Source organism: Cydia pomonella, chromosome 14 (genome assembly GCF_033807575.1).
Source record: "Cydia pomonella isolate Wapato2018A chromosome 14, ilCydPomo1, whole genome shotgun sequence".
NCBI lineage: Eukaryota > Metazoa > Arthropoda > Insecta > Lepidoptera > Tortricidae > Cydia > Cydia pomonella.
The window spans coordinates 407,946-435,197 of record NC_084716.1 but is presented as its reverse complement, the minus strand read 5'-3'; the positions used below and the strand labels follow the sequence as shown (position 1 = coordinate 435,197).

Here is a 27,252-nt window from a genome sequence, read left to right as displayed (position 1 = left end):
TTAATTAACTCGCTGCTTTACGTCTAACACTGTAATGTATCTGATTTGGCAAACTTGTTATATATTATATAAATACATTCTACATACAATTTATTTTATTTTATTATTCAAATTAGTTACACAGCATTACAGTATTACTACTAAGGCACTGCGAACTACAAAACATATTACCGACGACATATTTACGACGATTTTTGACGACCGGTTTGGCCTAGTGGGTAGTGACCCTGCCTACGAAGCTGATGGTCCCGGGTTCAAATCCTGGTAAGGGCATTTATTCGTGTGATGAGCATGGATATTTGTTCCTGAGTCATGGGTGTTTTCTATGTATTTAAGTATTTATAAATATTTATATATTATATATATCGTTGTCCAAGTACCCGCAACACAAGCCTTATTGAGCTTACTGTGGGACTTAGTCAATTTGTGTAATAATGTCGTATAATATTTATTTATTTATTTATATTAAAAAATACAAAGATACGAGATAAAACAAATAATAACAAATACAATTAAAATACAATGAGGTTCTATCAACCTGCTAGGAGAATTAGACCTCAACGCGTTCCGAGCAAATCACTATACCTAATAAAAAGTCCCACACCGCGTCTGTCAAAAACTACTGAACGGATTTTCATGCGATCACTTGTCAATAGAATGATTCTTGAGGAAGGTTTGGGTATATAGTTTGTTATGGTTTTGTGTAACCCGGGGCGGGTCGCTAGTCTTGTAATAAAGAACATAAAAATTAGACAGCAATAAATATAATTAATATTAATTAATAGCGGAGGTTGAATTAATTAATCATATCCTTTCTTACCTATACCGAGCAATTCTTGTATATTTATATAATTTGGGGATCTCGGAAACGGCTCAAACGATTTCGATTCAATTTGCTATATGGGGGTTTTCGGGGGCGAAAAATCGATCTATTTCTTATCTCTGGGAAATCGCGCATTTTCGAGTTTTTATATGTTTACCGAGCTTTGTTAAACCTGGAAACTTTATTTTTTTTACCATATGAATAATATTTTGTACCTTATTGATTAAAATTATCAGTTGTATTTCCTTATTCTAATGCAAACAATTTTCTATTTGTTTTTACAAATACATATTAATAAATCTAAACATTTTTATAAAACTGGTATATACTAGAGATACCCCCCCCCCCCCCCGATTCTTCTATTATTCATTGAAATCAACTCTAAATTTGCCCATCGTTTTTCAACTGTTTTTTTTTTCTTTACCTCCACCTGTCAAACCACAGCATCCAGAATCAGAGGGCCTACCGAGAAACACGAAAATCAGAATGTCGTTACCTGCCTCTCTATCATTCGAATATGCAAGAGTGATAGAGAGGTAGATAACGAAATTTAGATTTTCTTGTTTTGCGATAAGCTCTCAGCTACCTGCGCGTGCGTCGCAAACTATAATACAATTTCAATATCAACCCTTATTCCTTTGTAATAAAACCGAAAAATACCATAACAAACTGACCGTTAGTAGGTCTTTCCCGCTTGTAATAATTAGATATTTCCCGCTTGAGATAATTGGCCTATCAAGTTAGATCCAAAAAAAGCGTTTTGAGGAATTCATTCCCAGAAAGCTGGAAATTGTTTTTAGACGAAAGGAGACGACCACTTCGACGGCTTCGACTTCTCCTTACAAACGTAGTCCCCATTTTCATCCCTGGATATTGATATTATGGAAAATATTTTGACATAATTTGTTGTATATTTACCATTTTGTTTGTACACATAGTTTTGTTTCTAGTATAAAGTTTAATGTTTTTGTACGCCGTTTGGCAAATATAGTGAAACTGTATATGTATAAACTGACCACCAATGTAATTCTACCTATATTTACAAATAAAACACTTACTTATTTACTTGTTTGACTTTTTTAGATTTTTTGATTATTGGAAAAATTAGGATCGTAAAGCAGTTTTCATAAAAAAAAATAGATGCTCCTCTTATAATCATTAAAAATTCGAAAAAATCAAACGTAGTGGCATAGCTGTGGTTGATATACAACAAATTGTGTCAAAATATTTTCAATAATGTTAATATCCAGAGAGGAAAATGGGGACTACGTTTGTATGGAAAGGCGGTTTCGGGGCGGTCGTCCCCTTTCTTCTTATTTATGGTGGTGGTTATGGGTTATTTATGGTGGTATGGTGGTAGGTCACAGCCTAAGAATTGTTCGTAGTCCCACTACTAGTAAAGCTGCATATCACTCTTTGTCCAACCGTGTCGTGGCGGCTTGGAACCGTTTACCGGATTACCGGATAGTGTTGTGACTACTCCCTCGGTCAATGTTTTTAAAAACAGATTGGACAAGTGGCTTTTAAACAATAAGTTAGACTGATGTTACTTAGTGATGTGATACGACTTTACAAACTTTGAACTGTATAATACAGGACACTGTGTGACATAGGCCCATCAGCTAAATAGCTGCTCGCCTATAATTATATAATAATAATAAATAACGTAAATAATCAGTAAACCGTTTTAAATATATCACCGTAATCTTATCGGTCCTATTGTTTTGGCCAAGAATGCACTGGCGAAGCCATTACCTCACTGTGATTATCCTCGACGTTGCGGAGCTGACGCAACGGCCTAGGATTCATTACGCTCAATGCCTAGTTAATTGCTGTTTTAATTACATACAAATTACCTTGCATCTAAGTATTTTAAAAAACTAGATTTAAAAAGTGAAGGGTAGATATTTTTAATGCTGGTGCAATAACCAACACATTCAAAATTATTACTTACTTAAGCTAAATAAACTGCACTAAATGTCATCTCCTTAAAATACCTACGCGTATTAAGTAGCACCTACATTGCTATTTCATTAAATAGTAATTTTTTTGGCGAGTAGTTTTTAAATAATATTTATGTAGGTAGAATCACCACTGTATGCGATGCCTGTCAAATTATTTACGAGTCTTCAGACCACCAGCAATGTATAATTCCCACTCAATCAGATCATAAAACTTGTTTGAACTAATCTAATAAAATAACACAAAAAGTCTTTTATAATTAAATATCAATTGAATAAACCTAATTAATCAAGCTATTCCCAATCAAACTCATCAAAACGAAATGTAAACAAACACAAACTTACCAAAATATTAAGACCACGCTCCGAACATCACTGCAATTCCACTGAGTACGGATACTGACACTACCGGTACCGAATATAAAACTTAAAAGTAACTTGTACCGTACCGGTAAACTTCGATCGCAAGAACGGTGTCGGTGCGCGTGAGTGGCGTGCGAATCGCGCGGCGCGTGCGATATGACTGCCGGGCAGCCGCCGGGGTGCACCGGTCGACGGTCGACGGCCGCGTCACGAGGTGGCTTATGAGGTGCAGTTGTCGGCCTTATTGACGTGCTACTTGGATATTCTTTCAGGAGCATGTTTGCCGCTGAAATGGAACATGAATCTAAATGGGATATAATTCAAGTTCAATTCATAAAGGGGCATCCATCTTATTTTATAATATAAATAGTATTACCATACTATGCACCTATAACAAATTATTCCATATTTTTTGTTGGATGTCAGTGTAATATTTACGCGTCAAATTTATAATTTAAGTAAATCTGTAGAAGCACCGAACCATACGTTAATCGATTTCTTACAAAGGTTACTTCTTTTTAAGTGGAATACTCACATACTCATATTAATTTTAACATGTAAACGTTTAAAAAGATTTTCAAGTAATACATTAAAAATAAGTATCAAAATAAAATAATTTGTAAAATAAGTATAACATAATAGGTAACTCAAACACAAATATAAAAGATGATTAATTAAGGCTTCAAGATAATTAATCGTATTGTTAAAGATTATGGTATATTACAATTATAAAATTGTATTACAATTATGCTATAATAATACCGCTAATACTTAAAATTACCTTGAGCCTAATTTTCTGTCCAGTAACCTATTTGTATTTATAGTACAAGTCCGCGAATCAACCAAAAAGCCCTATTCATGAAGTTCTCAAAATTCGTGACCAAATGCTGACCAATTAAAAAGTTAAACAAAATCGTTTTTCAACATCCTGTATTTTGGGACGAAACCTGATCTCATAATGTGACCGTTGTAGTCGCACAATGCTGTGTTATGTAGTTATGCTGTGTTAAGTAGTTCGAAATGGAACAATAGCTAGTTTAATGTGCTTTTCATAGCTTTTAAACATTTCAGTGTAGGATAGGTAGCAAAAAATATTTTTACAGACTTCAAAGAGGTGGTTTATCAAATGCAACCAAACGATGTCTGCAAGTTCTCAACAATGTATGTTAAATTAAAAAAAAATTAAACCCCCCTACGCAATATGCCAAAAAAAACAATTTTATGTAAAAAATGCTTTACATCATTTTGGAAAACAGCTGGTAATCTTCAAGGGTCGCCCGTATCTCTAGCGAGGGCCCTGTGTCTTCACCCGACACGTAAAAACCTTTAAAAAAAAACTGTTGGATCGATTTCTATCAAACGTAACTAAAAGTACAAGGAAACTCGCTGTCACGTTAAAAAAGCATCGAAACCGGTCCATCCGTTGGTTGGACATACGATGCCACAGACAGACAGACATTGACGTCAAACATTATAACTCCCTTGTTTTTGCGTCGGCGGTTGAAAACAGTACCGACGTCTTTTCGAAGATGTAGTTACAAGATCGGCTATAAGTAACTAGAGCTGCTCTCCATGTACATTTATTCTGAGGTTGTGCAATAAAGAGGATTTGTATTGTATTGTTTTCCAACAAGAACCTCGTCTTCAAGTAAGTAAGTATCTTAACAAGAAAATACATTTACTTAACGTTAGAAAATATGACTTAAGTATAAAAGACATCTAAACAGGATACCCAGCACTCAGCATGATGTCGCTGTAAGCCATGTCACTATCTTTCAGTAGGTAAGCGTCTTAGGGGCATGGCACACTGCGTCCGATTCATACGAACACGAAGTTAGCGAGACAACGCTTTGTTAGAATTTGAAACTTGAATAAACATTTTGACTGTTCCAAGACTTCCAAGCATAGTTTTAAGACTTCAAGTAAGCTATGTTTTAAGACAACAAAGCATCAACATGGCAAAGTTTCCTGAAACCCGCAGAACAATCCTTCAGCCTCCTCGCTTCATCTCCATTGTCCGTCAACAATGGAGGTGCTGTGGTTGACGCGCGCGCGCGCGTGGGAACGGAAACGAATAGCCCGAAGTTGAGAGCCATTATTGTATACCCTTTCGAGCCATGAAAACAGGTCAGTTAATTAAAAAATCAAATTCGAAGTGGCCTGTTATATTGCCTTCGAGTGTAGAGGTAATAAAAAGCTGGATGCTGGAAGATGGATTTCAGAAATTAAGTATCATTTAACTTTAGAATTAAGAAGCAGTAAGTTATAAAAATTTATTAATAAATAAAAGGCCGATTCGAACTTTAAGATACGTCAAATATTAGGTCTAGATACGATACATATCCCGTGTGTGTCTAAAGTGACGTTTCCGATCCATATATGTATGTGTATACTGTACACGCAATTATACAAATGCACATTTCTAACTCAGTTGACAACAATTCGTTCTCTCAGTCAAATGTAACTGATGTTACTCGGTTGCCACATCGTGCACCGGCGAGGCGCTGAAATGCTTTCAAGGCGGTCCCTTTGTCGGCGCATACGCATGCTAATCCAAACTCACAGGCGTGGCGTGGCATTCTAGCTTACCGAGCACACGCGACTCGAAAGTACAGAATAACTGTAAGTATAAAGTTCACCGCCCGTCTTTCTTATTCCACTACCAAAATGCTATTTACGCCAGAGCCGCCTGTGTTACCAGCATTTGACTAAATAAGCAGGCACACCCTGATAACTTAGTATTCCTATTCGAGGATTAGTTGGTCTGGTTTAAGATTGATGTACTCTGCTCCCTCCCTACCGGATGAGAGTCAGGCCAACTACATCTGCTACTTTGCCTCAGATCTACCTCTCTCATAGTAATGTGCCATAATTACAAACATGTATCAGTTTCGATTCCCCGATAAAAAATAAAACCTATAGAGGTCACAGAGCACTGGTTTCCCTGAGGTCGAGTGACATGCTCACGCGCAGCATGGTAATTTACTTTAATCAACTGCTTATTACGATAAACGCATGCAAGGAGAATATAGGTATAATAACCGGTGTGAAGTTAGCAGCCAAAGTTAGCAGCCGCCGATAACCCAACCAAATTAAGAAGTCAAAATTTTAAACGTAAAAAATGTCATAGAGAACCAGTAAAAGAGCACCTGATGCATGTAATTACAAAGTAAACAGACCAAAAAGGACTAAAATTAATGCAAAACTAAAATATATTCACTTTCGTCAAAGCACTCATGCTATCTGTAATATTGCCTAGTAAAAAGGTAAGCAAGAGGTTTTCAAAACCGTTTCCATGCAGCTAGATAGCTACATAATCAAGCTAAAGAGCTGCTGAAAGCTTTAAGTGATACTCGACCATTAACTTGGAGAAAAGGGGAGACCAAGGCAAACTGAACACAAAATATTCGAAATAGTTGCAATATTCAAAGAGTGAAATAAATATCAAAGAGGATGAAATACCTATATATGCTATAGACGGCTATGATATGCACTGGACTACCAGGGAAACTAGGCGTGGAGGAGGAATATTGATATACTCGCGAAAAGACCTCATGGTAGACACCAGCATCGTAACCAGCGACCACGCAGAGATACTTCACGCTCAGCTCAAGTTAAATGCATACACGCAGACACATATAATAGCCGTCTATAGACCACCCAGCCTCAATAAGACAAGTTTTATAGCCCAACTACACGCGGTGATAAAATCTATACCTACAAAATGCAATATAATAGTCATTGGAGATACCAACATCAACCTCCAAGATCAGTCGTGCTCCACGGTGACTAACTACACAGCAAGATTGTCGGAGTGTGGTATGGAGTGCGCGATACGAGATAACACCCGGGAGCAGATAGTGGAGGGGCGCCTCGTGACGTCGTGCATCGATCACCTGTGGCTGCGCGCGCGCGCCGGTACCGCTGGCGAGCGTCCGCCCGAGGCGTACCTACTAACCTGCAGTATCTCCGATCACTACCTCATAGGACTACGAATCCCCTACGGTGAACACAGTGCGAATTTGTCGAGTTCTAATAATAAGATAATAAAACTAAATAATCGGTTAGTGCTCGAAAAACTGGAAGCAGTAAAGTGGGACAATATAGCGGCGATTAAATGTCCAGTTTTACTTTTTTCAACACTCTCAAATGTGTTTACTAATGTATATAAAGAGTCCGAGTTTGCAGGTACAAGTAGTAATAATAAGCGAAATGCGCAACCATGGGTTTCTGTAGACTTAAAGAAAATGATTCATAGACGTGACGAACTATTCAGGATATGGAAAGCAAACCCAAAAAATATGAACTTCAGATTGCAGTATACTAGGTATAGGAATAGGCTTAATAAACACATTAACAGAGTCAAAAATGAGTATAGACAAGGTGAATTAAAGCAATGTAAACAGGATAGTAGAAAAATATGGGCTAATATTAACTGTTGGATTGGTAAGAATAAAGTTAGCTTGGATGATGTTGTTATGAAATATTTAGTTAAAATATATAGCATTCAAAATATATGTGATTCTTTCTCTAACACTTTTACAGATGAGATACATAATATCAAACACAACTGTAATGAAAAGTTTTTAACGCGGGCGAGTTACGTTCGAGATTCTTTGGTAACGCTTCGATATGTAAACACTAGCGCAACAGATGTTGAACGAGTTATAGACAGACTATCATGCAAAAAATCACCTGGTGCGGACGGGATAAGGGTCGAGGATGTCAAGCGTTTTAAGGTACAGTTAAGCCCGATTATTGCTTCTTTTATTAACATGTGTGTATCGCAGGGTGTATACCCTGATAAACTTAAACTTGCACTAATTAGACCCATCTTTAAGCAAGGCTGTCACCTTGATTTCTGCAACTACAGGCCGATTGCTATTCTTTCTGTTATTAATAAGATAACAGAGAAAATAATAGTCCGCCAGATAACTGAATTTTTAGAAAAACACAACGTTATCTCTGACGCGCAACACGGTTTCAGGAGGGGTCGGAGCACCGCCACTGCACTTGCCGAGTTTACTGATTATGTTAATGAGCACCTCAATGAGAAAAAACAGGTAGTGGCGGTGTTCATTGACTTCAAAAAGGCATTTGACACCCTCGACCACTCGCAGCTCTTGCAGGCCATGCACGAGTGTGGCGTGCGGGGCCCGCTGCTGGCGTGGCTGCGCGCCTACCTGGCGGCGCGCGCGCTGCGCACGGTGGTGCGCGGTCACGCCGGCGAGTGCGCCGCCGTGCGCTACGGCGTGCCCACTGGCTCGGTCTATGGTCCTGTCGGCTACATCATGCACGTAAATAGTCTATGTAATGTGGTACGCGATTGTAAGATTTATATGTATGCAGACGATACGTGCATGCTGTACGCAGACAAAGACATAGCGGTTGCAATGGAAAAAGTTCAAAATGACCTGGACAACGTAATCAAATGGGCACACGATAATGGCATTATCATAAACCTCAATAAGACAAAATGTATGCATATACGCTCACCATATAATAAACCCCTGCAGGCGAATTTAAGTATAGTTGGGCATGACTACGACTGCTTGCACAAGGGGGGGCGAGACTGCAGATGTAGTGAAATCGTCTTCGTGAATAGCTTTAAGTACCTCGGGGTAACAGTAGACTGCGACATGTCATGGGCGGCACATGTTAATAACGTATGTGATAAACTCAAATCTGTGCTCGGAAAATTTTATCACTTACGAAGTGTAGTAAACAGAGCCACACTATACATGTTGTATCACGCACTTGTAGACTCGATTATATCCTACGGTCTAAGTAGCTACGGCCGCACTTTTCCCTCATACCTAGATCGAATAAAAGCAATACAAATTAGGTTTTTAAAATATTTAGTAGATAAAAAAACAAAACAGGCCAATAGAAGTAACTATGACAAACTTTTTCCGATTTGCAACATATTACCAGTGCATGAAAAACGGTCCTTGCTTATAGCTCTGGAACAGTATCAGCGTAATGATTATAAAAAACCGATAGACCATAAAATACAAACAAGAAGCGTCACCAAGGAAATAAACCTACGTAGGTTGTTTATACCGAAAGTCTGTAACTACTATGGAAAACGTACTCGAAAATATTTAGTGCCCATGATTTTAAATAAATTACCAGAGCAGTTAAGATCCTGTCAAAACGTATCAAAGGTTGTGTATAAAAAACGATTAAAAAAAGCATTAATGCTTGGACTGGAACGGGTCACATGATTAATAGGCCAACCGATTGCTTTATGTATTTATGTAAAAGGAAGTTAATACCTTGCACGTGTTACCGTAAAATGTATAATTATGTATAGGTAGTATAGCGCTAATATTAATACACTCGGGGGCAGTGGGATGCTGCACCCTGATAGCTTCATTATCCCACACACTTTGTTTAGCTTCACTCCGTGTGTTTGTTGTTTTCCAGTATCTGGTTGAAATAAAATCGAGCACCTATACCTACTGTTCCCATGACAATGCAGTAACAGACTGACTAAATAGGTAAACAAACCTAGTTAGATAGTCTGTTATTGCTACTAATGTTTATGTTAGCTTAATGTTTATCTAGTCTGCCTGTCTAAAGCTATTACAATTGTTTGTAAGAAATCGCACTCGCACTATAAATATAGCTATAAATCAAGTAAGCAATAACTTACTTAACAATGTTGGAGGGTAGAATAAGTTTTCTGCCAACAAACTGCTATGCAGTTTGGCAGATAAGCGATCATAGCCGATGTAATTTCTCTTTTATAAATAAATTAAAAAAAAAAAAAATGAACGGGCAGTTCGCCCGTAAATCCCGCATTCGCCCCGCGCCGCCGCCTCGCCTGTATAATGTACCGGAGGACCATAAATGTGCAGGCTGTTCATAAGACACGTCTGTGAAAACTAAGGGTCTGATAACCTAGAGGTCACAGACAGAGCACTGATTTGCCCGACGTCGAGTGACATGCTCTTCTCAATCCCCTCCATCAACCCTCATGATCGGATTATTTTTTATAACAGTCACAGTCAGAAGAATGCCATATATGTGTCAGAGCTTCTTAAAAATTGTACAGATCAGTTTTGAAAAAAAAACTCAAACCCCATACGGTAGCCCTTTGAGATAACCTCGGCGCGGCGAGGAGTCTCTAGCCGAGCGTTCGCGCAAAATATAACCGCAGAGTGCACAACCTATTGAACCTATGTATGACCTGTGAGCTAGCTTCTGGTATAACTATTATAAGTTAAACGAGAAGTATTACTTATAGATTGGAATGACGGCTTGAGTACTCCTATCCGTCAAGTTAGCCCTAACACCGACCAACCAATTCCACCAACCTATTCCCAGCATGGCTTAGTTTGTTTTCAGTTTTCCTGGTTGAAAGATAACCACTAACCAGTCAACAAGGGTTACATTACAACAATTCTAGGGACAATAGCTACCAAAGGCTAATCGCTCATTAGAAAATGAATTTGGGCATAATTTTTTAAAAGTAAAAAACTATGTGCTAGGTACTTCAGGTCAAACATGAACTGGTTTATCTATGTATAACTCTTCTGTAAGATTTGTGAATGTGTAAACTCTGGAGACCATAATGTGTGCAGGCTTTTAATTAACCGCGATAGAAGCGCGTGCAAATTGAACGTAATTTGCATGGCGCGGAGGATGACTGACACACAATGGGACCCGTAATTGAAGAAAATGTTTCGAGTAGTGAGTACTTTAAGTTACGGAAAGATTGCGTAGATCCACTGTACAATTTACAGTTTGTGGATAATTTTGATAATTATGGCATCGATTTGTACTTAGTCATAATCATTAGTAGAAAAAGAAATGACAACAGACGATGACAAGAAATGATGATAGCTTTTGGCCCTTGAGGTGGTGGCTTGACGGTGGGAAGAATGGCATACGTAGTGTTGGTTAAGACTCGAGTCCTTTGAGTCCTCTGCTTTAAGACTCGACTCAGTTTTTTCAGACTCTCATAATTAAGATGAAACTCTAGTTCTTTTCAACTTATTAGAGACTCGAGTCTTTTGTAGAGACTTGAGTCCTTTTCTTTACTTGTATTTTTTTACAAATAACTTCGAAATGCATTGTCTTTATGTAAAATGCATGGATGTACATAACATAAACCATACAATAACGCCTATTTACTTTACTATTGTTTACGTAAAACCTATAAAATTGTTTATCCGGAGACTCGAGTCCATTTGAGTTGCGCTTAAAAAATACTCAATAAAGGACTCGACTCGGGAGTTAAAACACTCAGAAGTTTTTAAGCTCTGAGTCTCGTAAAAACAAGTCGAGTTCTTCAATTTAGACTCAAAAGACTCGAGTTGCTACCAACACTAGACATACGTGCAAATGAAATCATTTGAACTATGAGAACGTGCCAATGACCGTGAGAAGTTTAGAAAAGCTTAGAAGCTGCTGGGCTCCAAAGTAGCAGCCGAGGGCTCAAACGTGATAAAAAGGTGAGGGAGACTGATAAAAGATGTAAATATTATTTTTATCCATACAGGTAAGTAGGTAATTGCATAGCATAATGAACCTGACAAGGCAAGTACAATAAAGTTACATCTTTTGTACACCTTTTATACTAAACAACGCATATTGGTACCTATTAATAGTTACAAAAAAGAGAGGTCTAGAACACTAATGATTCAAATAATTTTATTACTTAATGGCCTTAATTGAATCATTAACTAATAAAAATATATGAGTTGACGTAATTACTCGTACATCATCATCATTATCACGAAATAGTAGAATTAATACTTGGACCAATCGAATGGTAGCAACTGGTCCTGATTATTAGACGTACATTTTAACGCTGCATAACTTGAATGAGAACCACGTAAAAAAAAATCTTCACCATCAAAATTCGATCTAAATTTATTTTTCCTGGTTGTGTAATTTTTTTTCTGGTTTAACTTGAAACCTTGGTGAACAAGTTCTAATGTAAACTAACATATTACGCCACTTTTAACTAAATTAAGTAATTAGAACATGAAATTAAACATCCATATATAGGAAATGCAACCGCGTGGCCCGGTTTACCGGTGCGGTGCTCACACAATACGGAAGGTTGTTAATTCTACTGAAACTGTGTTAATGTTACCTTATTAAAAATAATCTATGTGTTGCCTTATTTAAAATAATCTAGTATATACTACAATAGACAAAACTACTTACATTAAAGTAACCCGTTTTTATTTTAAAATCTAGGTACAGTCAGCGTCAAATACTTTGTAGCAACCAAAGTAGCCAAATAGTTCGGTACACCATATATTTAGTATGGTGTACCGAACTATTTGGCCACTTTGACTGCTACAAAGTATTTGACGCTGACTGTACACCTTGACAACATTTTCATACAATGGACAATTTCAAGATATTCAAACTTAATTATATTTTATTAATTTATTTAAACATTATTGCACAATACATGAAAGTACAAATGGCGGACTTAATGCCAGCAGCTATTCTCTACCAGTCAACTATGAGCTATAATACTTAAGTGTTGTAAACGACAGCTATCCTTTCGTTTTATTGGAACCCGTATTTTGTAAAGTTTATAGGTAAGCACATTAATTTCAAGCATGTCATACCGAAACAATGTTATAGCTAATAAACTAATGTCGGTTAAACACTGGCAGTACTTAATTGGTACCCGTAAAACTGATAAACCTAATGGGTCACATTTTAACGACTTGCGCAGGTTAATGTGGTCATAATGACAATATTGTCAATACGTAATTACCGCGGATGACTTCATGCAAATGTATGAGTATAACAAATGGATTAGTGGGACTAATGGGTGTGCCGTGTGCCCGCCGGTCCTTGGGGACGCGGCGCCGTGGACAGACTAACAACTATGGAATCTATGCCACAAGACGAACAATTGTGAACTGGGTAGCATTTTGGCTAGGCGCTCTGGTTGACGAAAGATCGAAGAGAGAGAGGAGATGGCGCAGCAATCTGGGCGCATGTCTCAGAAATTGTCCAAAATTTGGAACGATTGGAAGTTTAAGAGGTCTTTGCTTTGCCCAGCAAAAGGGCATATTTTAAAGGCGTCCAATAAAATATGGAAGTAGCGAGAATTCGAGAAAAATGATTAAGCTCCCTGAAGAACGAACCGGCATTTCCCTGATTCCAACTACTTATTATACCAAACTTATAGCTGATCTTTTACCAAAAGCAAATACTTAGGTACCATGAAAAAATTCACTCGGAAACTAATTAATCGAAAACACAATCAAATAACCGGCCAAGAGCATGTCGGGCCACGCTCAGTGTAGGGTTCCGTAGTTACTCTTCCGTCACAATAAGCTAAACTGGAGCTTAAAGTATAGTAAATTGTTAAACAAGGGATGAAACGATACCTTTCACCCGAGTTAAACAAATAGGCTTTGCATAATCAGTACCTAATTAAAGTAAGTCTTTTTACTATGAAGGGAAAAACTTTTTGCGATAACTCAAAAACAGCTAAACTGATCATATCCGCTATAGTTTTCATTTAATGTCTTTCTTAAGCTCTACTTCCACGATTTTTTTCATATTTTTTGGACCTATGGTTCAAAAGTTAGAGGGGGGGGGACACATTTTTTTTTTCTTTCGGAGCGATTATCTCCGAATATATTCACTTTATCAAAAAATGTTTCTTGAAAACCCCTATTAGTTTTGAAAGACCTTTCCAACGATACCCCACACTCTAGGGTTGAAGCGAAAAAAAAAAATCACCCCCACTTTACGTGTAGGGGAGGTACCCTAAAAAAAATTAAATTTTTAGATTTTATTGTACGACTTTGTCGGCTTTATTGATTTATATATCCATGCCAAATTTCAGCTTTCTAGCACTAACGACCACGGAGCAAAGCCTCGGACAGACAGACAGACAGACAGACAGACAGACAGACAGACAGACAGACAGACAGACAGACAGACAGCCAGACAGACAGACAGACGGACATGGCGAAACTATAAGGGTTCCGTTTTATGCCATTTGGCTACGGAACCCTAAAAAGGTTAAAGTTGGCTCAATAAAAAAAAACACAAAAACGTTTAATTTTCATTTACTTTCAATTGTATATCGTTACCCTACATACTGTTACAGTATAATATTAGTATAAAATAGCTAGTGATATAGCTGAGGAATTTGAATATCAAAATTTTAATCAGAAGTATACTTTCAGATTTATAAAAGTAAAGCCTTAAAACACGCCCGATCACCAAATCTTCCGTCGCAAGTTTCTTAATCTTTTGTTCCTTTCTAATTTCCAAGCTTTACGAATGGTGTAGCATGAAGCTAATGTTCTCCTAAGTGTTCACCAGCCGACCCGTCTCAGTGTCGTAATTGTGCAATCGGCTCCCGCTAACGCTGACCCGACACGCATTCGGAAACTACCAATTGAACCTTCGCGCGGGTATTCATAATCATAATTGTATCACTTGCCCGTAATACCCGTAATGTATTTACTACTTCCCTCCGAATATTGACCACGTCCTGCTTCGGTGTCTTAAGCAACTACCTACTTATGGAAGTAAAGCTAAAAGATATAGACGGCGATATGTCTTTCTTCACTTGCCCATAATATGTTCTATAAGGCCGACAATTCCCTATTTTACATCATTAGTCATTGTGTATTACCACAAGAGGTATTACCACTGGACGACAAGAGGGATGAGCTCAAAGCCCGACCACCAGCGGTGATCAGCTAGACATAGACAAAGACATAGACATTAGCAGGTCGTATAGGGATACGCTTTTTCAAAATAATATGCTCAAAAATGTGACCTAAAAACCATAAATTCTTCGCACTACATAAATAGAGATGCGAGACTTAATAAAATTGGTTACGTAACTCGAACTTTGTTCCCTCTTAAATTTTTAATGGTTTGGCTGCAGGCGCGCTGCAATTTGGAATGTATTTTATGCACCTTCAACAGCTGTCGGCGCGGCGCTCCCGGGTCCCGCCGCAATGCGGTGAAATATGATGCGGGACTCTCCTAATGTCCTAGTAGGTCAGACTGATAAAATACTTACCTAGATACTCGAAACGAAAAAAAAAACAATGTTCTTTTTCCCATTTGTTGAACCGACAATTATTGGACATTAAATTAACCAAACGAACTGTTACCTAGAGCTTAAATCGTATAGCACATTTCAAATATTTTGTAAGATTTTTCAATACAAAAATTCAAGTGCTATAGACATTATCTAAATTTATTATTTTCATACCGGTAGGTACATTAAGTAATAATAAAGCTCTTAAACAACCTATATGATATAACTTTAAAAATATTACAAAATTAAAACTAAAATTAAACCTAGAAATTAAATAAAATCACAAACTATAAAATGTACTTACCTGCAAAAACAAGAAAGAGGAAAAATTTGTTATGGCTCTGAACTTTTTTCTGAAACGGCTGAAACAAGTGTGATATCTTCGGGTGTGCGATTACCGTACGCTAAACCGACGAAGTTATGCCGCAATTAGCACAAAATTAACCAAAGGCAGGATTATTCAAAAGCGGGGTCGAGTCGACTCCTTGATCCATTAGGTATATCACGTAATGCACTTCAGTTTGCACTTCATCTATTTCAGAATATTATAGGGCTTTAAGTATGTAATTTAATACTAAATTGCTGTGCCTTTACAGGGTCTGTATTACTTGTAAAATAAGAGCATTAAGTATGGTTTGAGTTTTGACTCTTTTTTTTCCAACTAAGTAGAATCATTACGACAATTGTGCGGAGACTTGAATTTACTTCCTTGGAAGGTTTTGAAAGGTAACAATTTTTAACTTGAGTTATGACACCTTGCAACTAAAAAATATATTCAAAGCCATTCAAAAGCAAACATCTTCCCAACGAGTGTTCCCATTTCCCGCTCCCGATGCGAGCAGCCCCTGCAGTACTCGTACGTGCCGTTTCCTCGGCCACTTCGCTCCAACCCGGTGACCGACTTCGGTCATTCTTCAGAAAAGTAAAGCCTGTTCCACTTCCTATGAGTTTACAGTTAGATTAGACCTACAAATGACTAGGTACATGAATATTCCTAAATGTTTGCAACCGTCGACACCAATTTAGAAACTCAACGCTGTCGTGGCAAAACAAAAGACAATAAAAAATTCTAAGGTAGTTAAAGTCAGACCAAGATAAGTTAGCAGCAATTTTGAAAACCCAGACGGTGCAAGTGTCCAATAAATGTAATAATTTCCTAGTAAATAGTATAACGTTTAAAATAACCCGTGTACCGTCTGGGCTATCAAACCCGCTGCCAACTTATCTTGGTTTGACTTTATAGAGAAATTTTATTATGTACAAAACACTATTTAAAATATAGCATAGATACAACTTATAACCTGAGGTTTCTAGTTTCTATATGGAATGTAACATAACAGCTGCGAAAAGTGCGACATCTACACTGCACTGCCGTCGCGCTACGGGCTACGCGCCCGCAAATCACAAAGCGAAGTCTCATCTTACAAGCTAAGTTTGGTAAATACTACTTCTTTCAGAAGTCCAATCTAATTCAAAAGGAGGTACGTTGTATTTATTGTGTTAGACATAAGAATATACCTGATTAGTAACTGACTATAATATTTTCTAACGCATAAGGTAATTTGCGCAGTTGTGGATTGTGGAACTACGTTGTATAAAACTTGGTGTGGGCGCTGTCATGTACGGATTATGCTTTACGACCATTAATTTGTTGTTTTACTAGGGTTCCTCAAAACGTAACGGCCAATCTTCAGACGATTTACACGTGTCTTACAGAACTAAATGTACTTAAGCTATATAGTAAGGACTTATGTGAAAGCAAGGTTTTCTCGAGCGGCTACAGTATGGGGTTCTTCTCAAAAGGAGTTCAGGAGTCATCTGGGGTTGCAGGCGTCCATAGGCTACAGTGACTGCTTGCCATCAAGCAGTGCGAGCCGTATGCTTGTTTGCCTGCGACGCGCGATTTCCATTCTGATATTTAACTAGCCATTCGATAAATATAAATAACGATACTTTTACAATTCAATACAATACTCTTTATTAAACACCTCACATAGTTGACAATAAACCTAAATGGTTAATTGAAAGTACCCTCAAGAAATGCTATAAAACTATACTTAGTCATGAATGTTTTTACACACACGTATTTTACTTTCCTCGTATTTGAAATGAAAAGTAGAGTGTTTAACTCTGGTAAAAGGCATCATTTCAGCCTCGGACTATTGGCGCTCTCTTTGCATTCGACCGCCAAACTACTAATCTCGGCAGGAATGAGTGTCTTTCATCCCTTGGTTAACAATCTACTATTCCCTTCTTTACTTGAATCGTATTTCCTTACTTAGAATAAATCTTTATTAGGAACCTAGTATCTTTAGTAAGAACCTATAAAAAATAGTATATACCTTATTTTTTACAGGACTTAAGTATTCCAAACCAGCGTTCCAATGTTTCCTCCTGCGCTTCCCAACTCTTAATAGGCGCCACATAGCCAAGTAGCCAACACTCAGCGTCTGCTATTTGCATCTACAATAATAAATACATTAGGTATCATCAGCCCGTTAGTTAATACATGTGTAATGTTGTACAGTGCGCTAAGTTTTCATTTCAATGCATAACTCAAGTCACCACCATTACTCGTAGTAGGTCGATTAGGTGACAATACCTACACAGGGTCGTTGTGCTGATTGTTTTTTGATCATACAAACAGTAAATAGTTAGCTTTTCCCGCAGGATCTCAATAATGATTAAGGTCAGACCAAGATAAGTTGGCAGCGATTTTGACGGCCCAGACGGTGCAAGTCGCAAGTAAACGTCATAATTTCATAAATGTTTGACGTTTAAAACAACCCGTGCATCGTCTGGGCTATCAAACCCGCTGCCAACTTATCTTGGTCTGACTCTAGTGACCTTTACTTTTCAATGCCTAAGGATAGAGTTGCTCTCATTCCCTTCAAATTATTCCCTTGACTAGATCTTTTTAGGTACCTAATCGGGTGCGGCACCCAATCTAAGGCGGAGCCGACATTCGTTGGTGGTTTTAGACGGTAGTCCTCTACTGGTTAGTCCGTCATCGCCCCTGGTTTCCCCCGGACTAGGTGGCTTGCGTAAAAGCATTTCCCCAACGTTAAAAAAAAAGGTACCTAATCGGGACTGTCGCCCACAGTATATCTTTCGAAGTTTAGAGTCCAGCCTGGAAACCTTCAAGTAGTGTATGAGGAATGTCTATTTTAACCATTAGAAACCCTTCGAAGACATGATTGATGGAATGCGGCGTTCCTGTCGCGCGGGCGGCGCGTGGGCCCGTGTTTACTAGATCTGACTAATTAGCATGCATCTTACTGCATTTTATACCAATTAATGTTGTGATCGGTTGGCTAGGTTCCGATCAATGCCGAAGTAAAGGGCAACGAAGGTCATCATGAATATGTGGACCTTGTCATTGTTATTGATTATGTCGCTAAATATAAAAGACAGACGAGACTATCTAAAACGGGTTAACGAAAATTAATCAAAATCGTAAAAAGGGGTAGAAGTTGTCAGCCGCCATATTGATTTCCAGCATTTCGAGTTGAAAATTTGTCTACCGTAAAATGCTGCAACTTTGCCATTTAAGCTCAATTTTGCCTATTTAATTTCAATTACGATCTCTCGAATTTGCTTAGTTTTTTCTTGTTTTTTACCATTTGGTAGTAATATTCATTATTCTGGCAACACATATTTCATTTTTTTACAATGGTAACTCCATTGTTGCTCCGCCAGTTACGTATCATAAGTCGGCGTGAGAGGCAGCATTTTTTTAGTGTCTCGCAACTTTTGAATTTTTATCTACGAAAAAGGTGTTTTTTGAGAAGTGGTAACGTCCCAGGGTAAGTAAAGACTGTCTATTTCCCGTAAGTTTAATATTTTCAAGAAAAGGACATGATTTCAGCATAATAACGTACTAGGCAATATTGGGCAGTGTTTTGGAAACATGAATGACACAATTTTGCCTGGGTCTAGGGCTGTCACTAGCTGAATTTTATAAATGTACAGAAAAGAGTAAAAATAAGCTTGCCTAAACTGCTTAAATGAGTTTATTTATTACAAGCTTTTTATTAACTTGCAATGTTTGTTTAAGTCAAATCTTGCAAGTCGATTTTCACCGACTTTCAGTGTGGGTACCTATGTAGATCTGCTGACAATGAAATTATAAACTAACGTTAACAAAAAAAACTTATGGGTATTAAATGAAAATTATAAAAAAAAACTTATTGCAATCTGTTATTATATTTTTATTGTAGTTACTTGCAATTGTATATTTATTGTATTATAATTATGCTGTATGTTTACTTGTAATTGTATTTTTGTTCAAAATTTGCAATCTAATTTTCAACCACTTATTAGCGACCAATTGAGGTGTTTGACATACTTATGTAACTTGGGTGACAATGCAATGTTTATGGTACAGTCAGCGTCAAATACTTCGTAGCAGTCAAAGTAGCCAAATAGTTCAGTACACCATATATTTAGTATGGTGTACCGAACTATTTGGCCACTTTGACTGCTACGAAGTATTTGACGCTGACTGTACCATCGAGATGGTCTGATGATGAAGACCGAAAATAGCAACTTCTAAACTACACATAATAAACCCACTGTGTTTAGGCTCATTTGATTTGTCTTGCAGTTATCTTTCTAATCGAATTCTGGATTGTCAGGTGTCAGGTCGATTACAATTGGAGTTCAAAGGTGATGGGTGATTAGAACTTTACAATGAAATAGAACTTTACACTATAATAATGCATTGAAAATTAGCAAAATAGTGTATCTGCAATGTACTTGTAATAAAAAAATTAAAATAAGTTCAAATTATTAAATACTAAAAGAAAAAGAAATCAAACAACATTATATTACATTTGTTTGTTGATTATTTTGTAACTAACAATATAAATAGATTTTTTTAATAATAATATTTTTTTGGCACAACCCTACAGTTAACGATATTTTTGTATAGAAAGTTTATGGAACCTGCTACAATTTTACCTATTGCATGTGAAAAAAAAAGTATTAAGCTTATGGCAATAATTTGACTGTCAGGGACAAGCATAATGTCTCATGCACAAGAGTAAATATTATTGCAAATAGCAACACATTATTTATGGAGATATCCGTCTAGGCAAAGTTACGTCTTAGGCATACAACTTTGCCTGCCACTTTGATTGCTTGTAAATCGGAAATACAGTATGATTAGGTAATGAGATTTGAGTCTTATCTGGTAAGGCATAGGGTATGCTTTCCGACTAATACTCATGAAACTCATAATGAAAAATAGGTTCACAGATATAAGAAAAAAACGTCAAAATCCAGGCAAAGTTGCAGCGTTTTACGGTACTGATTTAAATGAACATTGCATATTTAGTCACCCAATTGTCAGCAAAAGTAGCTTTCAGGTGAATCATGAACTACATTGCTGCCAAAAACCCGCTAGGTGAATTCATCTTGTGTGCTTGGCACCGAAAATGTTAAAGCTGCAACTTGTTGACTCACGACAAAAAGACTAGCTAGCATTTTGTGCATTTCCTCTGCTCGGAACAACTACCTAGACAATAGAGTTCACGAGTGTGTGCTGTAATCGAATTGCACCTAGAACTAAGTTACACCTATGTATCTACTGTTTAATTAGGCAATTTCATCCATTCATGAAACTTCGCCTTCACAAGAAGCTGTATTACCTTATTAGAAATTTATTATTGCCCTATTATTTTAATCACTATCAACTGTTAGCTTCTAGGTAGTTTGTTTCACAGAGGAGCCGGCAACAATGTACAACTTCCTAGCGGCTCGAACCGGACCTATTTAGGTACCCTGTCAGGTAAAGTTCGTCTGCCACTTTGCATCATTTAGTAGCACGGAAATTGTTCGCGGGTCCCACATGGGACTGAAGTAAGTATTGCATTTTCGATTTTCGCAGGAGCGGAAAGTATAGCAGAAAGCATAAGATATTTAATGTAAAGGTACTTACTTAAGCTTAGTAAAGAAATCAACGACAAGAAGTTCGTGATCGTAGACATAGAGAAATAAGTAACATAGAGTGCTCACTCCATACATCAGTTCTGGTACCAAAACGCTTATTATATTCGTTGTCGCCATCTAGCATCGAGTAGCGGAATTATCAGTAACCTACAACTACTTGACACTAGATGTCTCAAATGTCGCGACTGACGAAAAGTGTATTGCTCAACAATTTACAACTAATATTACAAGCAGAAGGAGTTGAAAATAGAGTTCCGGTTAATCCGGTTATAATATTAGCTAAAAATTGTTGAGTATTAGTCAAATAGTAGAAGTACGGCCCGCGTAGCCAACGTGGCAATCGTTAACGCTCCGTAGCGTAGCGTAGTCATCTCTCTCTATCACTCTTCCATATTAGTGCTATAGCGACAGTAGCGCTTCGTTCGCTACGCAGCCTTAACGATTGGCATGTTGGCTACGCGGGCTGATAATTCCGCTACTCGATGAGTGATATCGACTACGAAAATAATAAGTGTTTTGGTACCAAAACTGATTATGGAGTGAGCACTCTATGTTACTTGTTTCTCTACGCCATGGGTTAATGGGTAGGTGTATTTTTAGCAAATTATCATTTATATAGCACCTAACAATCACTTGTGACTTCAGATAAATCAACACAGTTCAGACAAAGAAGGTACCAAAGTATTTTTTCTTCGAGTAAATCAATTCACTGAAGGCTTTGTCTGCGATCACGACAACGAATCACGCGAAGCCTGTTTTGGGTTTTAGCGTCTTTGCTTGCCCAACCAAAGTACGTAGGTAGTAGTAGTACCTAGTAGTAGGTAGGTAAGTACCATTAGAACAAATAGCGGCATAAAAACGTAACTAACGCGCAGAAGCTTATTTCATGGACCTTCGCTAATAGCAGAAATGAATACCAGACCTCCAAATAACACATACAAATAGGTTCAAGTCACAATCTGCGAATGAAAGCACTTCATTTCCCTAATCTGAACATAAACGGGTAAGTAGGTATTAAAGTATATGGAATTGTAAAACAATAACCACCAACATGCATAAGCAATTCAAAGTGTGCAACTTTTAATGTCCTTAAAGGAGACGGAGAAATTACTAAAGTAAGGTTGTTATTTTTATCTCCTTTGATAACCGACAGCGGCGTCCTTAAACATTGGGAGTTTCAGCGGTAGATCTATGCAAGTCTCTTGTGTTAAGTAAAAAAACTCCTCGGATGCCTCAAGCCCACCATGTCCCTGCCAGAGCGGGGCCGTGAACGTCTGTCTACCCGACTTGCCACCCCCTAAGCCGGCCGCTGAAACTTTTTAGGGTTCCGTACCCAAAGGGTCAAACGGGACCCTATTACTGAGACTCCGCTGTCTGTCCGTCCGTCCGTCCGTCCATCCGTCCATCTGTCATGAACCGTGATAGTTAGCCAGGTGAAATTTCTACAGATTATGTATTTCTGTTGCCGCTATAACAAATACTAAAAACAGAATAAAATCAATATTTAACAGGGCTCCCATACAAAAAAGTGATTGTTAGATAACAGTACGGAACCCTTTGTGCGCGAGTCCGACTCGCACTTGGCCGGTTTTTTTAATACTAAAATAAAAGACGCAATAACGCCTTTTCATTCCTAATAGCAATGAGTTGCCTAATGGAGAATAGAAAGTGACATTTCAATTAAAATGGAAATCTCGTGACCTTTCTGTAAGGGCCTGAACTACAGTACCCACGCAGCGATAACTCTTGCACATCGATCTGGAGATAAAGACAATTGGAGACAACGAGAGAGAAAAAGTAAACGCTCTAAGTACGAAGCCGAAGTTTCGATGTACAATATTTTATCGCCGGGTACTGTACGCAGGCTACCCCAGGATTCTAAATATAGGCCACGTGTACGAGGCAAGGCACCGCGCCTTGCACCGCCTGCCACGCGTGACCCGATTACTGCACCGCGACATCACAACTTGACATGCATGGGCTTTGCTTGATAACCTGCTCGCACGAAAGGTAGGTCAACAGCGAATATCGAGGTAGGTACATTAGCGAGTCAGCCGCAGGCTACAGCGCTCTTGAGTGCCCTATATCTTGGAATAGCTAATGTGTGTGTTTCAGCGAAGATTCCGCTCTTAAACTATGATACCTACTTACAAGAACTTAAATATTAAGGATTGTTTCAGAGGATTTGTTGTAGACATTATGGTATACAACAGTGAGATGATATAAGTTGATGAAAATGGCTAAGTATAGGTAGACTATTGGTACCTTAAATACTTTCATCATAAATGTAGGTAGTTTGTCATCATCTTCTATCTTCCCCAACGAAATATTAGAAAATTTCTATCAGAGAGGAATTGCTCTCTGGACCAGTAAAAGCTTTTCTTGTCAAGATTATGCTATTCATGCCAGCTTGCGCTGGGTTGCTTTTATATTTGGCAATGAAGTACCATTTCGTTCTCGTTTGCCACGTGAGACTCTCCTGAGCGAAATAACGCTAAACGACCGGTTAGGCCAATGCTTTGTTTTAAGGATAGTGCAAAGCGACACGTGTTGTCCTTCTGGATCGATCCCACCGACTGGGATAGGGAGGCTCAAGATCGCGACCACTGGAGGAAGACTGAGTGTCGGGGTAGTTGCACACGATGAAGAGTGGTTTAACCTTCTTCACACTAGGCGATAACTAGACACCAGCGCGCCGTTCTCCCACCTTTGTCACCGGGCACGGCACTCTCCTGCCAGCTATGCGGTCGCGGCTGCCGCTTTCGCATTGGACTTACTAGTCAATTGCACGCTTATAGACGCAGAATGTTGTCCCTGTCACACGATGTTATTATTATGTGTAATTATTTCATAGAGGTACTAACATTTCTATTACTATTACTCTAGTTTTCATCAAATGCAATATCGTTTACCTCTATTCGTAGGCGGGCAAAAAGCATATTCAAATATCTTTTTTCTGTGTGTTGGCTGCATTACGTGAGGAGACAGATGATACTGTCACTGTCAGTGTCACCGTCATTGAGCCGTCACCTGTCCTGAAACAAAACATTGAAAAACCCATTTTTACTTAGCATGGCACCATAAAAATCCGAAACTCACCATTACTAAAGTGCAGTACATAAATTAGCAAAAAACCACAATGTTTGCCAAGCCTTTCAAGGTCAAATCCAACAACAGCCTTAAGAATTCAGAAAAGTAAGGTGTCCTATTCGCGCGTAAAGTTCCTAGAGAGTTTTCGGACGATTTTCATGTGATAACCTGCGTTTTTCAGGAAACACCTAGTGCAGCGGATACTAGATGAATTTCCAACGGCCACGGAGGAGGTAGCGAAGGAGCTGGTGCACATGAAAAGCAGTTGCAGCTGCGTGAAGGTGACGGCGCACAGCGGGGAAGTGTTGGACGTATATGTGGTAAACGGTGCGGCGTTGCTGCTGGATGTGAGGGGCGCGCTATTGCCGACGGTGGCGGCGCTGTGGCGCGCGCCGGGCCTGCTGCCGACGCTCACTGTGCATGAGCCTGTGCTTACTAAGGTATTGAAACAATGCTTGCCCTTTTTTAGTAATAACATATTCTGAATTAATGTTAGTGAACATTGTAGAATGAGCATAAACAGTGCCCTCGTATTTGTAGAAATTTTGGATGTAAAGGTCAATCCAATACAAGACCAGATGTTACAACAGAGCTACTCCATTTAGTTGGCTAAATAGTGTTTAGTTTCTAAGTTTATAAAATGCATATATATGTTACTCTGTAAAGTATTTGTAATATGAGCCTTGTTGCCTGATTTATATTTTTAAGTAGTTAAATAAATGAAGTGCCTATAGATATTGCAAGAAAACAAGACACAGGAGTACTTATAGTGTTATTTACTGCTGCCTCAATTATTTGGGATTTAGATGTGTTGATAATATTTTAGCCTCTGTAAATTTTTATGAATAAGCACTGTTTAATAAGCAAAAGTAAAATTCTAACAAACCGTGGCAACTAATATGAATTACTCTTTTGACATGTAAAATTTGTAATTTTATAATAAAGGAATATGAATATGAATATGATGGTGTTCACGATTGGAAGAAAGAGAGGGAGGCGTTTGCCCATGCTTTTTATATGCCCATGATTTGTAAATCATCTATATGTATTGAATACAAGGCCTTTTAATTTATTTATGTTACTATTTTAGCGGCACATGTTTCAGATCCAAGGAGGTGCCCCACTGTACCTGCCTGGTGTGGTGATACCGACCGGGGGCACCGGCTTCCCTGTGTTCGCGCGTGGGACTCCCCTAGCGCTGCGGACTACTGACAATGCGGCCGCCGCTGCCGTAGGGCGCGCCATGCTCGCCTCCGGGGAGATGCTCATGAAAGTCGGGTAATTTTGTTCTTCAATATTTCAAGTAGGGCAAGGAAGGAGTAGAAAGTCGTGTTTGAATATTATTAGTGTATGAAATTTATGCAAATTATTTGGTAAAATATTTTGTTGGTATTGTCTGTGCAAGAGATAAAAATAACAGAACATCTAAGAGGAATTAATTTATAAAATAATATTAATTGTAATTCTCCATTGATTAAAATTGTTTACAATAAAATTTATGAATTACCAATTTGATTATTTTTATAAATTTTCAACTTCTAAATTGCCATAGATTTGGATCTGTTATGATTACTTATGATATTGAAAGCAATCTAATCATTAAACATTTTTTAAATTTGAACCTATTGTGTAGGAAATAGAGTTAATTTTGCGGTGTTTGAAAATTAAAGGAAACAATGCAAAAGCGACTGTTCCAAATGCATTTGATTTAAATTTCATTGAGCTGTAGAAGTACTTACCTTGGGCCTTAGGAGGATAGGTCAAGGTCATTAGGTTTTAAAAGATAAATCGAACAGTATTACTAACTTATCATACTTTGCGAGCCGAATTTATACGCCATACTGGGCAACTTTTTCTATGGGACCAAACCCGAAATTTCGAGAAAAAATTTGCTTATTAAAATTAAGAGGTCTTAATAAACAATTTTTAGGAAGCCCAAGGTCACAAAAAATGGAAAAATCTGGAAGAGGCCTATACCTGTTAAGAGGGTTCTGGTGTAATTTTATAAATTAGGTTTAAATCCTATATTAAGTTGTAAACATTTTATTTATTTTACTAAGACAACCGGTTTGGCCTAGTGGGTAGTGATCCTGCCTACGAAGCTGATGGTCCCGGGTTCAAATCGATCGATCGGGTTCAATCGGGTGTGATGAGCATGGATATTTGTTCTTGAGTCATGGGTGTTTTCTATTTCGACGACCGGTTTGGCCTAGTGGGTAGTGACCCTGCCTACGAAGCTGATGGTCCCGGGTTCAAATCCTGGTAAGGGCATTTATTCGTGTGATGAGCATGGATATTTGTTCCTGAGTCATGGGTGTTTTCTATGTATTTAAGTATTTATAAATATTTATATATTATATATATCGTTGTCTAAGTACCCTCAACACAAGCCTTATTGAGCTTACTGTGGGACTTAGTCAATTTGTGTAATAATGTCGTATAATATTTATGTCGTATAATAATATTCTATGTATTTATGTATTTATAAATATTTATATATTATATATATCGTTGTCTAAGTACCCTCAACACAAGCCTTATTGAGCTTACTGTGGGACTTAGTCAATTTGTGTAATAATGTCCTATAATATTTATTTATTTATTATTTATTTAAGAAATTTTTACATTGGGGCCCAATTTTTTTATATAGTCATCAATTTTCTCTTATTTTACAGAGGTGTGTGCATGGAGATGGTCCACTGGGTGGGAGACACTTTAAGCCGCGAGCCGAAGTTTGGTCGGCTCGAGAGACCCAGAATAGACCCTGCACTAGCACCAGTCCAGGTCCAAGCTGCTGGTGATAGGCTTGCTGACCAGTTACACCAGGTATGGTTTATTTGGTATACAACTGATTTTGTGATTCACCCTAATCGGGTGTATTTAATGTGTGTGTGGCGAGCTGTTGGGTAGTAGCGACCCCACGTACCCGAGTGCTCCTGGGGAGTTCTGTCACATGAAGGAGGGCGTGGTACAGGATTGTTTGCAAGAGCTGCGTTCTCGAAGGTAGA

The 27,252-nt window shown here is 38.1% G+C and overlaps 2 protein-coding genes across 2 annotated transcripts in view; one reads left to right on the top strand and one right to left on the bottom strand.

Annotated features, from left to right (window-relative positions):
- The window catches only part of LOC133524690 (GAS2-like protein 3), a 135,352-nt gene extending 132,042 nt beyond the window's left edge, over positions 1–3,310 (bottom strand). The window contains 1 exon segment of the mRNA XM_061860814.1: positions 3,130–3,310. The gene's annotated coding sequence lies outside the window, so the exon portion shown is untranslated.
- Positions 3,311–24,067: 20,757 nt separating this feature from the next.
- The window catches only part of LOC133524681 (eukaryotic translation initiation factor 2D), a 25,621-nt gene continuing 22,436 nt past the window's right edge, over positions 24,068–27,252 (top strand). The window contains exons 1-4 of the mRNA XM_061860786.1: positions 24,068–24,349; positions 24,426–24,684; positions 25,350–25,522; positions 26,920–27,070. Coding sequence (XP_061716770.1) covers positions 24,294–24,349; positions 24,426–24,684; positions 25,350–25,522; positions 26,920–27,070 — 639 coding nt within the window. The 5' untranslated portion in view covers positions 24,068–24,293. The remainder of the gene's footprint in view (positions 24,350–24,425; positions 24,685–25,349; positions 25,523–26,919; positions 27,071–27,252) is intronic.